The sequence below is a fragment of the Canis lupus genome, chromosome 7 (genome assembly GCF_011100685.1).
Source record: "Canis lupus familiaris isolate Mischka breed German Shepherd chromosome 7, alternate assembly UU_Cfam_GSD_1.0, whole genome shotgun sequence".
Lineage (NCBI taxonomy): Eukaryota > Metazoa > Chordata > Mammalia > Carnivora > Canidae > Canis > Canis lupus.
In genome coordinates, this window is record NC_049228.1 from 22,607,465 (window position 1) to 22,622,121 (window position 14,657).

At 45.4% G+C, this 14,657-nt stretch overlaps 1 protein-coding gene across 2 annotated transcripts in view; it reads left to right on the top strand.

The window, feature by feature from the left end:
- The window catches only part of ASTN1 (astrotactin 1), a 296,944-nt gene that overhangs the window by 257,168 nt on the left and 25,119 nt on the right, over window positions 1–14,657 (top strand). For both annotated transcript variants that reach the window (XM_038542419.1, XM_038542420.1), the window contains exons 17-18: window positions 7,251–7,519; window positions 12,525–12,658. In XM_038542419.1, the coding sequence (XP_038398347.1) occupies window positions 7,251–7,519; window positions 12,525–12,658 (403 nt within the window). The remainder of the gene's footprint in view (window positions 1–7,250; window positions 7,520–12,524; window positions 12,659–14,657) is intronic.

Sequence of the window (14,657 nt, forward strand, 5' to 3'; positions counted from 1 at the left end):
TTTATCAATCCCTTGGCAGATGCTGCTATGGCATTCTTTGGACCCAACCTCTCCTCCTAAATGGACCATCACTATTACTGACCAAAAAAGAGGCTGACAGAGGCTTTGGTGAGTTCTGGTCAGAAGTTTGGTCAGTTTGTTATTGAGTTAACTGTTCCCATGCCAAAGAGGACCAACAACTTTTGCAAGGACAAGGCACCGCACCGACACGGAAACCTCAGTTTCACACGAACTTAATTATCCCGGAACCTCAACCAGGCAATTATTTGTTTGACAACACGCCCATTAAGGGGGGGGGGGGCAATCTTAAGAAAATGTAACCTTGTGTTATCGATCAAGTTTTAAAAGCCTTCGGGGGTATATATACCGTTTTATTTCTGTCTCCTACAGCTTCCAAATCTGCATAGTCATAATTGATGAGCAAAATGATCACCTGGAGGTGCCTTGGGAAAAGGTTTAATTCTGTTTGGTAGGCAATGCTTCACGAGGCAGGCAGAAAATTGGAAAACTGCATTTTTAGAGAAGAAAAATGTCAACAAGAATTGGAGGAAAAGTAAGCATTTTCTGGCTAAGTATCAATTAAACAAAAAATTCAATTTTCCAGAAGACACCTTTTCTTCAACCTCCCAGTTAATGATGCTTTGCTAAGGTACCCAGTGGATATTTGATGACTGCTAATTATTTACACTGGACCTTACCACACCCAGAGCTGTTGCTCATGTTTATAACAAAGACCATTTGTGATTTCCAGAAACTTCCCAAAGAAATACCAGAGAGCTAGATCTGAAGTTTCAGAAACTTTAATTTTAGAATAAAAAGTAAAGACTAGACTCTGACAAAAAGATGTCTAAAAAAATTGTAAATTCATTTGTAAGAAAGGACAGGAATATAAACGCTATGGAGTTGGAACTGTTTCTGAATATGTTGGACAATCGTGAACCAATGGTTTTCCAGTATTGAATCCCAAAAGCACATCCCCAAAGATGTGCTTCCTCTGAGCTAATGAGTAATGATGAATGTGTGGCTGGAAGCTTTGGTGGGCTCCTATGTACAGGCTGAGATGGTGCAAAGTAGGAAAACTGCCGAAGACACGGGTTTTCGTGTTTCATACTGAGGATCATTCTTGTAGTCTGGAATGTCCGCCCACTCTGGCTGTTACAACCACTGTCTTTTTTTTTTTTTTTTTCTCGTGAAGTGGAATATGTGATGCTGAATCCTGGTACAAGTGCTGTCACTCAGCTTCCAGAGCTGCCTACCCCCCCACAGCAATATGCTTTCCACCTCAGCTACTATTTGGTGCCCATGGCCCAGGACACCAACCAGATCCTTTGGCCCCTTTGTGACATTAGTGGCTACAACTTTCCCACACTGACCAGTCACAGGAGAACCACTGTCTGCTCCTCAGTGCCACAGTTGGCTGCTCCTTTTCTTAAGCTTAACTCAATGTACATCAGTAACCTTTGGGATGCCTATGTGTGTTTTTATGCAATTTGCAAGATGTACTTTGGCAGTATTTCCTTAAATCTTTGTGACCAGATCATCTCAGGCCAGTTCACGTTTGTACCCAAAAGGAGTGGAACTTGCTCTGGATTGATGTCCTCTCTGTAGGAGGAAACTAGAAAAACCTCAAAAGAACCCAGGACAGCAAGAAGGGAAGTGAATTGAAACCCAGCCAGTCTAGTTAGCACCTAGTCATTTTGTCTACAAGTCATTATAAATGACTTATTAATTCGACAAACATTTGTAGGCATTCAATAAATATTTGCTTAATGAATTGTCAAATGCATTAGCTACTTGTTAGGCACTGTGGGATATTACAGTTTTGCTGTGCAAGGAGCCCGTTTGATGGTGTGGCTGGTGGGCAGGGCAGACAAGTAGACAGGCATTGTGAGAATAATTAATTTTAGAGAGTACTCACTCCATCCCAGGCACTGTGAAACTCTCTTTGTGAATTGTACCAATGATCTTTACCACAGCTTTACTAAATCAGGTCAGTTAGTATCTCCTTTTTATATGAGAAAACCCAGGCACAGAAAGGTCAAGCAACTCACCCCCAGATTGTACAGCTGGCAAGTGATAAGGTCAGAAATCAATCCCAGAGTGTTTGACTCAATCTCACACTTCCAACTGCTGTGCCCCTGAGGCAGCCGTGGGCAAGCAGAGGAGTGGACAGTTAGGAGATGTAAAGAATGTGAAGACTGGGTGGTTGGTTGAGAGGGCAAGGGAAAACAAACAACAGAGCCAGGGCTTCCATGTGGAGCAATGAGGAAGCCAGTGCCATTTGCTGAGCTAGCACCTTGCGGGAGGAGCAGGTTGCTGGGGAGAGTGTGGAGGAATGACCACAACGGTTGGGGACACGTCGAATTTGAGGTGCCCATTGGCCGTTCAGGTGGACTCCCAAGCAAGCTATTAATGAGGCTGTGTTACACTCGTGGAAGAGATCCTGGCTAGAGACAGACAGTTGGCTGTTGCTGAAATACTGCTTTGTTCTTGCCACTTGATTGTTTAAAGTTTAGTAAGGGGCTGTTTACAAATGATTTGTTTTTATTCTTTATGTTTAACTTGTTTTTAAATTTTAAATCTGTGATCATGAGTTATTGTATTCAGCCCCTTTACTCTTCCCAAAAAACTTATATCCATGGATATATGTCTATCTAACTGTATTTATCAAGAGAGAAAGGGGGGGGGGGGAGAGAGAGAGAGAGAAGATGGCTATGGATACACCTGAACTAGGTAAAGGAGTTTCCAAGATAAAGACTGGCCCCAAGCACTCATCGTCTCATACAGAGGAGTAGAGAGAAGTGGCCAGTTTACGCCCTTTCCTCTTTCCCTTGATTATTAATCCATCACATTGTACTTTATTCAGATTTTAGAGACTGTCTTATGGCAAGTCTAGGAGTTCAATTTAAGTCATCCAGGGTGACTTGAACCTCTGTCCAAAGATGTGACCAGACATCCTGAGAGACTAATCTGAGCTAGAGTGCATGGACGGAAGTATGAATTCAGATAACTCCAGGACACCCGGTGTGAACAGGAACTGGCTGGAGAGGGATGGAATGCAGGGTGCCTGTGAGCTCCAGGGCGCAGTTGACCATGGCTGTGTTTCATTTGCCCCATGTCTTCTTTCCCATAGATCCTAAGCTGTCTCCAAGAGCTAGGATCTAATTAGTTTGCATTTGATTTTTTTGCTGCCTAATGAACTACCTCTGTAGTTCTAGCTGTGATGTCATTAACATCTCATTGCCTTGGGCACCAACTCAGGAGAGAGATTCTTAAGCAGTCCCAGAATCCTAGAGGAATTGTACCAATTTACTTCATAACAACTAATCCACCTCCATGACCTGTCAGTTCCTACCAGCAGAGCAGACCCTGCATGAGGATGGGTCAGTCACTTTTATCATCCTTGCATGGTTCCAGAGTCTAGGTGGGTCAGTATGTACACACCTAAGGCCATGGGCTCATCCACAATGAGATTCTGAACATCAAGGATGCCAATATTCTCGTTCCACAATATTCTATTGGGGAAATTCATCCACTGTGTGCTGTAGGATACAGATTTAGCCTAAAGCAAAAGGCATTTATTTATAGCAAACTGTATTTGCAAAATGCTTTGCAGTTTTGGGGTTGTTAACTACATTCCAGGTTGGCTGTTCTTCTACTTATAAGAAAGCTAAGTGTCATGGCTGGACTCCAAAGCCTCCCTGAGAGCAACGAGATGAATTCTGCAAACAGGGATAAGAGCGGGCCACACCTCGGTGTTCTTGATCACCTTTGCCAATTATAATCTTTTAAGACCTTAACTGTAGCTTCTTTCTTATGTCCAGAGACTCTGTAACTTTTGAAATTGTATATCCATTTTATCAAGAGACAGGGTCTTAAAGTTCTAGAACATTTCCACCCAGGATCTAGAGGGCAGAAGAGGCAAGAAATACTTATGGACTGTAATTAGAGTAAGCAGTGGAGGGGGGAGTCATTGAACCCTAAGGAAAGAAGGTGGGGTCTCCTCCCTGTGACTCTCTACACAGACCTGTCTATTGCCCACTCTACCTCTGAGGGGGAGTTAAAAGCAAATGTCAAAGATCAGACTCTCCTGAAGCTTTTGGGATTTGAGCTACTCTTTCACTTGCCACAGACATGATGGTTATAGGTGCTCTCTTTGGGCAAAGGGAGATTTATCTGGGCTTTCACCACCGGACTCCATCATTTTAAGGAGTATTTCCCAATTGTGTCTTTAACTGTGCATGGAAAATGCATTTCCTCTTTGAAAAATCTCTTTCTCACACACATCTCTATTCTTTGCTGGAGCCTGAATAGATGGCTTTGGGAGTTCACTGCTCATCACTTCTGTATAAATCCAGCTCTTCTCTAGACAGCTCTGTGCTGCCTGATAATGGGACTTGGAGGGGCCTTCAGAAGGCCCGCTTTCTACGGACCTGAAGATTTTCAGGAGAAGGAAAATAGGATTCAGGCTTAATACGAGAGTTTGGTGGTCTGCCACCATCTATCTGCTTTTGCATCCTCCTCTGCACGCCTCTCTCCTCCGGAACCTTGCACCTACCAGGAGCTGGAGGATATTGAGAGGGATTCGCTGAATCCTGATTTTAATTGGGATAGTCAGAAGACAGCGGCCAAGGAACAGCCCCTCCAATGTTTACAGCAATTACAAGCGGTGCTGATGGAGTGCTGGAGGGCAGGGAGGTGGTCACTGAGCAACCCTGTGTTTGGGGGCGCAGTGCCCTCTAGTGGCCGCATCCGACTCTCAGAACGGTGCATCCTACCCAAGGACGTGTATGGGGTGTGCGGTAGGGGAGGGAGGGGGTGGACTTCCTGGGTATTTGGGGATTAAACGTAAGAGAAAAGGAATTTGATGGAGTCTTATTTCCCCTTGCAAATGTTACTCCATCGAAGGGGATTTTAATTTTCTGTCTCTGAGTTCTGTCTCGATTATGTTTCTCCTTAGGATGCATCTTATGGAAGTGTGTTGCTCATTCATTTTTTTACTATTTCATAGAAAAAAAATGGTACCACTACAAACTTTTTCAAGTATCCAGGTGTGAGTTTTCCATACGTTTGTTTTCTGTGGTGCCAAAGTGGCCACGCAGAACTCATCACAGATTTTTCCTCTCTCAGAAGTCATTTTAGACTTGATATCACCACCTAGCGGTCATTTCGTGGGAACTCTTTCCCCGCCTCTGTTGAAGACTTTCTCACCGAGGAGGGCTGTGGGTGGGTTGATGAAATGCATCTGACCTGCAAGAGCCACAGGGCCCTCCAAGAGACCTGTAAGCTCTCTGGCATGGTTTGCACAGCAAAATTGTTTAAACTTTGTCTTGAAAAGGAGCACCATGTCTTTCCTGATCTTGTTTTTAAATTTCATTCACTTTCCCAAAAATGAAGGCCTGTTTTTTCTAGAAATCATATCAAGAATCCATTCACCTCATTTATCTCTGCCTGCCTGGTTCCTGTAAGCCTGTTGAAGATTGAGGCCTGGGTGAGGAGACTTCTGCTAGATTGTGCTCACTTTACAAATACTCCCAGCCGCAGGGTCGACTGAGTGGCATAAACCTGAATGTCAATCAGGATTGACAAGTGGTTCCGAGTGACTCTGGGGCTGGCTGGTGTGGGCTCCTGGGCCTCCCTGCTTGATAACATCATTCTCAGTTTTGGTGTGTGCAGTTATGTGCTTCCTAGGAGCCCAGGAAAGGCTTTGGTTCAACTCTGGGTTTGCTATTAGATCAATTGCAAATGTGAAATAAATTATATCCCACGTTTATAGTCACTGAGTGAGTCCTTTGCTTTCACGTGCAGGAGGAGTCCCATGCCACTGGAGCTTCTGGATGAAGATGCCTCAGCCTCATAATGAGGTTGTTCATCTGGGGAACAAGAGTGTTGATATGTCTCATGACATTTCCAAATGGGTTCACATTACATAGCAAACACGGGGGAGGAGAGCAGAGAGCTCCCCGGACCCCATGAGAGAGAACCCTATTAGAAAGTCAATGAGCTGTATCTCACAGTCACCTTCTGGAATCCCTTTTGCAAACCCTTCCAGCCATGCCCCCCAAATATCTGACCTATCAAGTACCACATTCCTGAGAGGTCCAAGATGCCCAGGGTGAATGTTCTCTATCTGCCCCTGGCATCTAAAAGCCTAGTGGTCTCCATGAAATTGTTTGATGTTCAAACCTGCAACTGTATCATAAAGACTTTGGAATCTCTTACAGAGCCCAGGGCTTTTGGTCGGTGTACTGTACTTCCATCTTCATCTAGCATGAATAAGTTAAATGGGAAATCACAAAGGCTTGGAAGACAAATACCAAGCAGTGCTTTCTTCTATAGGGAACAAAGTAGTATTTATTTTCAGGTAGGCATTTCTCATCTTTGAGAAAAATAAAGCAAAATTAAACCAAGAATTTCTCTATCTTTCACTCATCATTCAAGGGCAATATAAATCCATCTCTCTGGATTGCACATCTTTATGAAAAAGCCCAAACTCCCTCCCCCATCTTTAATATGTTGATGAATAATGAAGCAGAAAAATCCTCTTCCTCCCAAATGACCTGAGGGCTTTGGAATCTGACCAAACTGCATTCAAATCCTAGTGCTTACAGCAGACTAGCTGTGTGATCCTGAGGCTCTTGGCTTTGCTTCCTTCATCCATATAATGGGTGCAATGGTAGAACTCCTTGCAGAGAGTTCTCTTAAGGGTTAAAGGAGGTCCGGAACAGATCTCGCTTCATAGTTTAGGTAAACCTTACCTCTAGTTATACTTAAAACTGTTAGGATGATGATTGGACATCAATAGCCACTGTGTTATGTGCTTTAAAAACATGTTGCCGTTTATTCATCACACAATGCTAGAGGTAGGTACGATCAATATCTTCATTTTATGATGAAGATACTGAGTCTTAGAATAATCACTGTTGTTACTGTTTGTATTACTGACAATAGTTGTAGGTCCTGCACAGACACTGCAGATGCATCCCCCTGAGGGGATCGATCAGTGGAGCTGAGGATTCTCCAGAGGGAAACCACCTGATCTCACATTTGGAAGGCTCTCCAACTCTAATAGGTTCCTGGGAGGACGGGTTCCCTGCATTGAATGGGCCATCAGAATCACATCCTGTAACATGTCAGTGATTTTTTGTGACCTTCCTAGGATTTGATTCCAGCACTCAAGGGCCATGAGATCACGCAAGACCTTGCTCTTTTGCCTGCTTCATCATTCCTCTTCATTTTGTGTCTGGCAGGCAACTCCCCATCTGACGAGTCAGAGGAGCGGGAAAGAGACCCCAAGGTGCTGACATTCCCAGAATACATCGCCAGCCTGTCGGAGTCTGGCACCAAGCGCATGGCGGCTGGAGTCCGCATGGAATGCCAAAGCAAGGGACGATGCCCCTCATCCTGCCCCCTGTGTCATGTGACATCCAGCCCTGACACTCCTGCTGAGCCAGTTCTGCTGGAGGTGACCAGAGCAGCCCCCATCTATGAACTGGTGACCAATAACCAGACCCAGAGGGTAAGAGGCCTGGGACTCTTGACTCAGGGAAGTATCAGCAACAACAGAGGGTTTTCCAAATGGCCTGGGGACGTGACAGGGTATAGTTGAGCTCTGTGCTAGAATATGGATGGTGAGACTTTTTGTTTAGCTAATCCAGGCACATAATTTGCTTAGATTTGCATGTTTGCATATTAAATCAAATCAGCGCATCACAACACCCATGGTAATGACTCAGGAGTCACAACTCAGCATTTGTGTAGGTTCTTGAGCAACAAGGGCTGGAGAAAGAAGGTAGATCAGGAGACATGGCATTCCTAGTCACCAAAGTCATTTTTCAGGAAGCCTGGGGGACAGTCATGGGAAGAGGCTCTGCTGTCCTAACAGATCCCAGGCCTGAACTGGCTGCAATCGGGCTAGAAGGAGTGCTTCAGGCACAGGTCTCAAAGCGATGAGTCTGGTCTTAGTCTGGGGGTGGGGGGTGGGGATGGTTTCCTGCCCTTGGCTCACCATAAAAAACCACCTCCTTGCAAATCTTCTGCCTTATGTTATGCTGCTAGGTCATGACATTTCCCAGCCACTTCTCCTTTCCCTCTGTGGCTCCCTTTCCAAAGGTGCTATGAGAAAATGAATGGGCCCAAAAGGATAAGTTGGAGAAATGTGGCAGAGACAGTGGCTTAGCTCATTTCCTAGCTCTCTGATCTCCTCAAGGACAGAAAGAACAGAGTGGGTCACAGCACACACAACAGCAACGATGATGACGATGACAAGAATAAAAACACGAAAGCTCAGGGTGTGGGACTTCTGAGACTATAGGCAAAGGCGACCTTGAGGGACAAGACATAGTGAGAGCAGAGAGCTGCTTCCCTGCCCAAGAGCTGTGCCCATCCAGGCAGGGTGATAATTGCTTTCTCTTTCCTCTTTTAAGGGACACCTGGTGTGTCACAGTTGTTTCATAGGTGATGCTCAGACCAGCAAGGAGGGATTTTGCACGTGTGTGCTGCTCTCACCTTTCTGTTTCTGCCACTGATAGTTCACTGAGTGTTTTAAAACAAGGTTTCTCACGGGAACAAAAGGATAAATGGTTCCTTTGGCCTATGAATTCCTCTTCATTCTAGTAGAAGTGACTGGGGAGGAGGAGCTGTGGAAAAGAAACTAGGGGGCTGGCAAGGATGGTGAGAAGGATGGATTGGTGTCACCATGGAGACCCAAAGCTGTGGTGGCTTGAATCCAGTGCCCTTACCTCAGTGCTTGCCCCAGAAGAGCAGAGGTAGGGAGCACCTCATAGCACTGCCCTATGGGACAAGGCATGCAGATCTATGGAGTACGGGAGAGCTGGGTGGGAGGAGAACAGAGACTCCCAGCTTCCTGCAGGAGCATCATGGGCAAAATGGGGAAGCTGAAGGAAATTTTGTGTTTAGCATCTCCCTGTCTGGAACTCCTACTTGCCAGACATTAGCCCTTCCCTGTCTCCCTGCACTGGTTTTAAGAGAGAACTTGGGAGAGATCATTCACCTGGCCATATTTGAACGTTTAATTTCTGAACATGTAGGCAAGGTGGCCCTGAGCTGCTTCAGTCACCATCCCACATTTCTTCTCTCTTATTCCTTAAACATATTCCATCTCCTCTGTTCATTCTCTCTGCTCCTCTGCTTTTCCTTCTTACTTCCTCTTTCTCACAAAGAGTGGAGATACAGAGTAAAGTAGTAAAGGAAGAGAAGTGTTAAGTCATGACACCAGTAATTCGGTATGTATTCTTACCTCTACTCCTCTGGTATGTCTGGGGCCAATTTTCTTTTTTTTTTTTTTTAAGATTTTATTTATTTATTCATGAGAGACAGAGACAGAGAGAGAGAGAGAGAGAGGCAGAGACACAGGCAGAGGGAGAAGCAGGCTCCATGCAGGGAGCCCAACGCGGGACTTGATCCCGGGTCTCCAGGATCAGGCCCTGAGCTGAAGGCAGCGCTAAACCGCTGAGCCACCTGGGATGCCCTGGGACCAATTTTCTAACCTCTGTTGGCCTCCTTGGCCTCCTTCTATGGGACTAGATCATTTATGATGCCATATTTCAGTCTAGTGATTAGAAACAGTCTAGAAACCAGTAGGTCAAACCATAGAACCCACCAGGTGTCTCAAACCCAACAAACTTGAACTCACTATTTTCCACCCTAGACAGTTACCATTGTGTTTTAATCCCAGTGAATGAGATTCTTTTCTACCAAGTTGTCCAAGCCTGAGGCCAGATATGCTTCCCTAACTTTTCTTGTCACTCCCTAACATCTATCTATCACCAGGAACACAGATACCTTGAATCCATCCTCCCAATACATCAGATCCTATTGCAGCAAGAAAATTCAGTAGCTCTGCAGAATCTGTTAAATGCAATCTAAAATCCTTAGTATATCATTATAAGGGCAGTTCATTGTCCAATTTGGTCCTCGCTTACCTGGTTAGGTTGCACTCTCTATATACTTTATATCCTATTCTCTAAATTTTAACCTCTGGTACCCCCTTAAACACAATATATTTTCTGTTGTACATCTGACCCTTCAGACTGTCACTCTCTCTCCCGGGAACAGCCTCTCCTACATTTCTGCCACTGGCAAACTCCTGCTGTTACAGTACTTCCAGTTTTCAACTCAAGCATCACCAGCTATGACAAACCCTTCCTTATTCTCCCAGGCCCACCCCTGTTCCTGCAGGTATCCCCCACTGTCTATGTCCCTACACCTTCTACAGCCCCTGCTATCATGAGTGCACACGTATCTGTTTACTTTTCTGTAGACTATGAGAAGCTCTCACTCTTCTATAGAATCCCAGTGCCTACCAGTAGTTGACACTCTGCTGAATAAATGAATGAAATAAATCAATGAAGGAATGAATGGGTGGATGAACTTGGCTTAAAGTTCAGCTACTTTCCTTAAAGCCAAATAATAACATAAATGGGAAAATCCTATTTCTTTTCTGGACTTGGGATTAAATCTAGTAACAAATGAGGATGCAATGCTTAACAATTGTAGATACCAAGAAAAATGTAATCTTTTTTCTCTTCCTGTCCAAAAGGGCTCCTTCTTGATTCTCCTCTTCTACCCTGTCCTACATTCTTCAGCTACCAATAGCCCAGGATTCAGGGAGTAGGAACTCATGGAATTGTGTTAATCAGAGGTGGAAAGTTAGAACTTTTGAAGAAATGTTTGTCATCGTAAGTGTTGGTCCTGGGATCCCTGGGTGGCGCAGCGGTTTGGCGCCTGCCTTTGGCCCAGGGCGCGGTCCTGGATATCCGGGATCGAGTCCCACATCAGGCTCCCGGTGCATGGAGCCTGCTCCTCCCTCTGCCTGTGTCTCTGCCTCTCTCTCTCTCACTGTGTGCCTATCATAAATAAATAAAAGTTAAAAAATGAATAAAAAAAAATAATAAGTGTTGGTCCTTACTCCTTTGGGTTGAAGATCGGATCATGTTGCTCCCCTCTTTAAAACACTTTAATGGCAGGGCACCTGGGTGGCTCAGTGGTTGAGCATCTGCCTTCTGTTCAGGGCACGATCTGGGACTAAGTCCCACATTGGGCTCCCCACAGGGAGCCTGCTTCTCCCTCTACCTATGTCTCTGCCTCTCTCTGTGTGTCTCACATGAATAAGTAAATAAAATTTTTTTAAAAATAAATAAAACACTTTAATGGGTTTCCCCTGCCCTTAGAATGTGACACTGCCCCTTACCAGGCCCATTTGGCATCTGTAACAGGCTCCGCCCCCTCCCACCTGCGGAGCACCTTGCACTCTTCACTTGGTCTCTTACAGCCTGAGGAGCCTTTTCTCAGTTGATTTTAGAGGTCAAGTTTCATCCAGGCTGAAGTCCTTTTAATACTAGTTTTTCTGCCTGGAACACTTCCCCATCTTCTGTAACCAGAGAACTCTTGATCTGTCCCTCCAAGTTCAGATAAAAACACACCTCCTCCAGGAGGCCTTTCCAAACCCCTCTGTGAGATTGCCCTCCTTTCTTGTCCCTCCTGTCCCATTTCACCCCTTTCCTTTGGAGCCCATACCACCAGTCCTAGTTATTTGTTCACTTATGTAACTTTGGTTTGTTCACTTATTTGTTATTTGGCTGCAAGAGTTATGTGGGCAGGGGCCGTATGTGTCTTACACATCACTGCATTCTTAATGCTTAGCCCAAGAAATAGGCCTGTATAGGTGTTTAGCTAGTGATTGATTGAAGACTACACGGGCAGCCACAGTTCCCTCTTTATTCTGTCTCTCTCAATGAAAAGTCTGTTTTCCTAGTTTAAAAAAAGTAGACTTTTTACTTGAATTTGGTTCAGTCAGGCAAAGCATGAAGTGAGGAAGTGACCTAATCCCTTTGACTCTTAAATCCGGTTTATCAAACCAAGTTTATCTAATTTGCCCCAGGTCACATGGTGGCAATTGGCAGAGCCTAAGTCCTCACCCAGGACACACTGCTCTAGAGCACAGTTCGCAGCCCAAATGAATGCCTCACTCTTTCTACCTTCTACCAGGAAAGGGAGGCCTCACACACAATCACAACCCAAGGCAGATCTGTACAGATATTGTACTTGAGGTACAAGGCATGCTGAAGTAGTGCTGGGCAGGGTGCAGAGGGCAAGAGAGGATACCAGAGAGGCATTTGAGAAAGGCCAAGTGCCACAGGGCAGAGGGAAGAGACGTCGGGGCAGTTGGTGGTAAAGAGGTTATGGTTGTAAGGGCCTCAGATGTGGGTTGACAGAGGGAGAAGGAGGGAGAAGTAAGACTTGCTTCCAAGGTGACAGCCCTCAACCACAGGGGTGAACTGTTACATTGAGAGAGAACGGCGCCCAAGAGGTCCTCCGAGGTCTAGCTTCCCAGAAATGGTCTCCTGGGGTAGGAATCTTAGATCAGAAAATGGTGAAGCAGTGCCACAGCCTATTGGCTGGGCATTATCTAGGACCAAGCAAAGCTTTGATTTTGTCTCTTGCCTGTGGTGATTCAGCCCTGGCTTCCGGACACTCACTCTTTCCTCTGTCCTCTTTTGCAGCTCTTACAGGAGGCCACCATGAGCTCCCTCTGGTGCTCAGGGACCGGAGATGTCATCGAGGACTGGTGTCGATGTGACTCCACCGCTTTTGGAGCTGATGGACTCCCCACCTGTGCGCCCCTCCCGCAGCCGGTGTATGATTCCCCTTCTCTGCCTCTCATTCGTGTGCACACCTCCGCTTGATTCTTCTGCAAAATATATTACTGAGTGTCCAGTCATTGCAAAGCAGTAGGCTCGGTGCTAGGTAATAGGAAGAAAAGCATGAGGCAGTGCCTGGCCTCAGCGAGCTTTCAATCTCAGGGGAGGCAGGCACACAGAGTGTAATAGTAGAAGACATGGTCTGCTAAGAGTTAGAAGAGACATTTCAGTCAAGTGTGAAAGGGAATGGTCAAGTCTGAATTTGGGGAATGGTGAAGGCTTCACAAAAGAAATGGCACATGAATTTCTCCTTGAAGGTGAAGAGGGTAGGACAGCATGGCCAGAAGATCAGAGGGGTAAAGTGACGTTGCAGTGGAGAAAGTGAGAGATCTGCAGTGAGACTCTGCTAGGCCAACAACACATTTCCTGGGTGGCAATACTGTGTGGAGCCATCCAGGACCGTTACCACTTCCATTTAAGAAACAAAGAAATGCGTTCAGATAGACTGAATGACCTTCCCAAGGTCATCAAGCAGGAAGCAGAGCCACCACTGCTAAGAAGCCATGATCTCAGGCATGATAATGTGGAGAAGACACAACAGAGAGATGACTTTAGGTAGAACCAACAGGGAGTTATGGGTAACTGCTGGTGTAGTAGAACCAACAGGGGGTTATGGGTAACTGCTGGTGTGGGTAACTTCTCTACACAAGAAGTAGAGAATGGACCTATGACTTCTGCCCTAGTAGCTGGGAAGATAAATAGGCCACAGCTGAGAAAAGAAGCATCAGAGGATATACAGATTGGAGGGAGAGGCTATGTTCAGTTGGACCTATCTTGGAGACATAGCAGGGCAGTCCTACTGAGACATTCAGTGGTCAGAGGGAAAGATGGTCTGGAAGATAGATACTAGAGATAAGAAGACTTAAATCAACCCCAAAGAAATAAGAAATGGAACCACAGCTATGAGAAAGAATATTCCCAACTAAGTATCAACTCGGAAGAAGAGTGGGTCAGAGATGCACATTAGGGGCCCTCTGCATTTGAGGGGTGAACAGAGTACAAAGGACTGCTAAGATGGTTCAGGATGAACATGTCCAATTCCCTTGCCCTCAAGGGAAGGCTGAAAAGAGCTGGCCAGATTCCTGTAAATCCTGACAGTTAAGGCCTGAGCAGGAACCCCGTTAGCCTCTACTATGGCATCTGCCCTGGGAATGAAGCACAGACATATGGTGTCTAATAAAGAGTGCTGGCAGGAACAGCTGGAATGGCATGGCCCCATGGGTTGGCAAGGCAAAGAAAGCCCAAAGGGAGGATCAGGATCTGTGGGAGTAAGAGGGTTGAGTCAGCAGGAGGACACCAGCAAGTGAGAAACTGGTCCTATGGATGCTGCCCTCGAATTTGTTGCAAGGAAGTATGGGTAGGCATCAAAGAGCCAGAGGTCAGCAGGAAGAGAACGGAGAAAGATGAGAACACAACAGTAGCTATCAGCACAAACCAGCATCTTCTCTTGTCTACATGCTCTCTCTCTATTGGATAGTTTTAGATACACCAGCACTTGGCTTCTTGCTCTTTACAGCCATGACTTGGACCTCTTGAGTGAAAAGAGAATCAAGTTCGTTATCAGTAAAAGTCCTTTCTTTTGGTATAAAGGGAGCCAATAAGAGCAGATGGTGCTTCTAGATGGATTCACCAACTAAGAAAACTACCTGCATTTTGTCACACTGAAGCCACTAAATAGTTATCATCGGGTGGACACAAGATCCAACCATTGGTAGCCTAGGGCTGATTTCCTTTCTATATGTCATTGCTAAAGTTCATTGCTATATGTCATTGCTAAAGATCAAATTGGGCTAAATTTCCATAAGCAGGAACATCTATTAAGGACTTCACTTGTCAATTTTAATCACTCCTTTTAGTAGCAGACCTTCGTTTCTTAAATGTTTATTGGTAATTGGACATAGAAGTGCTCTCTGGTTTTACACGAGGCCCTGTAAA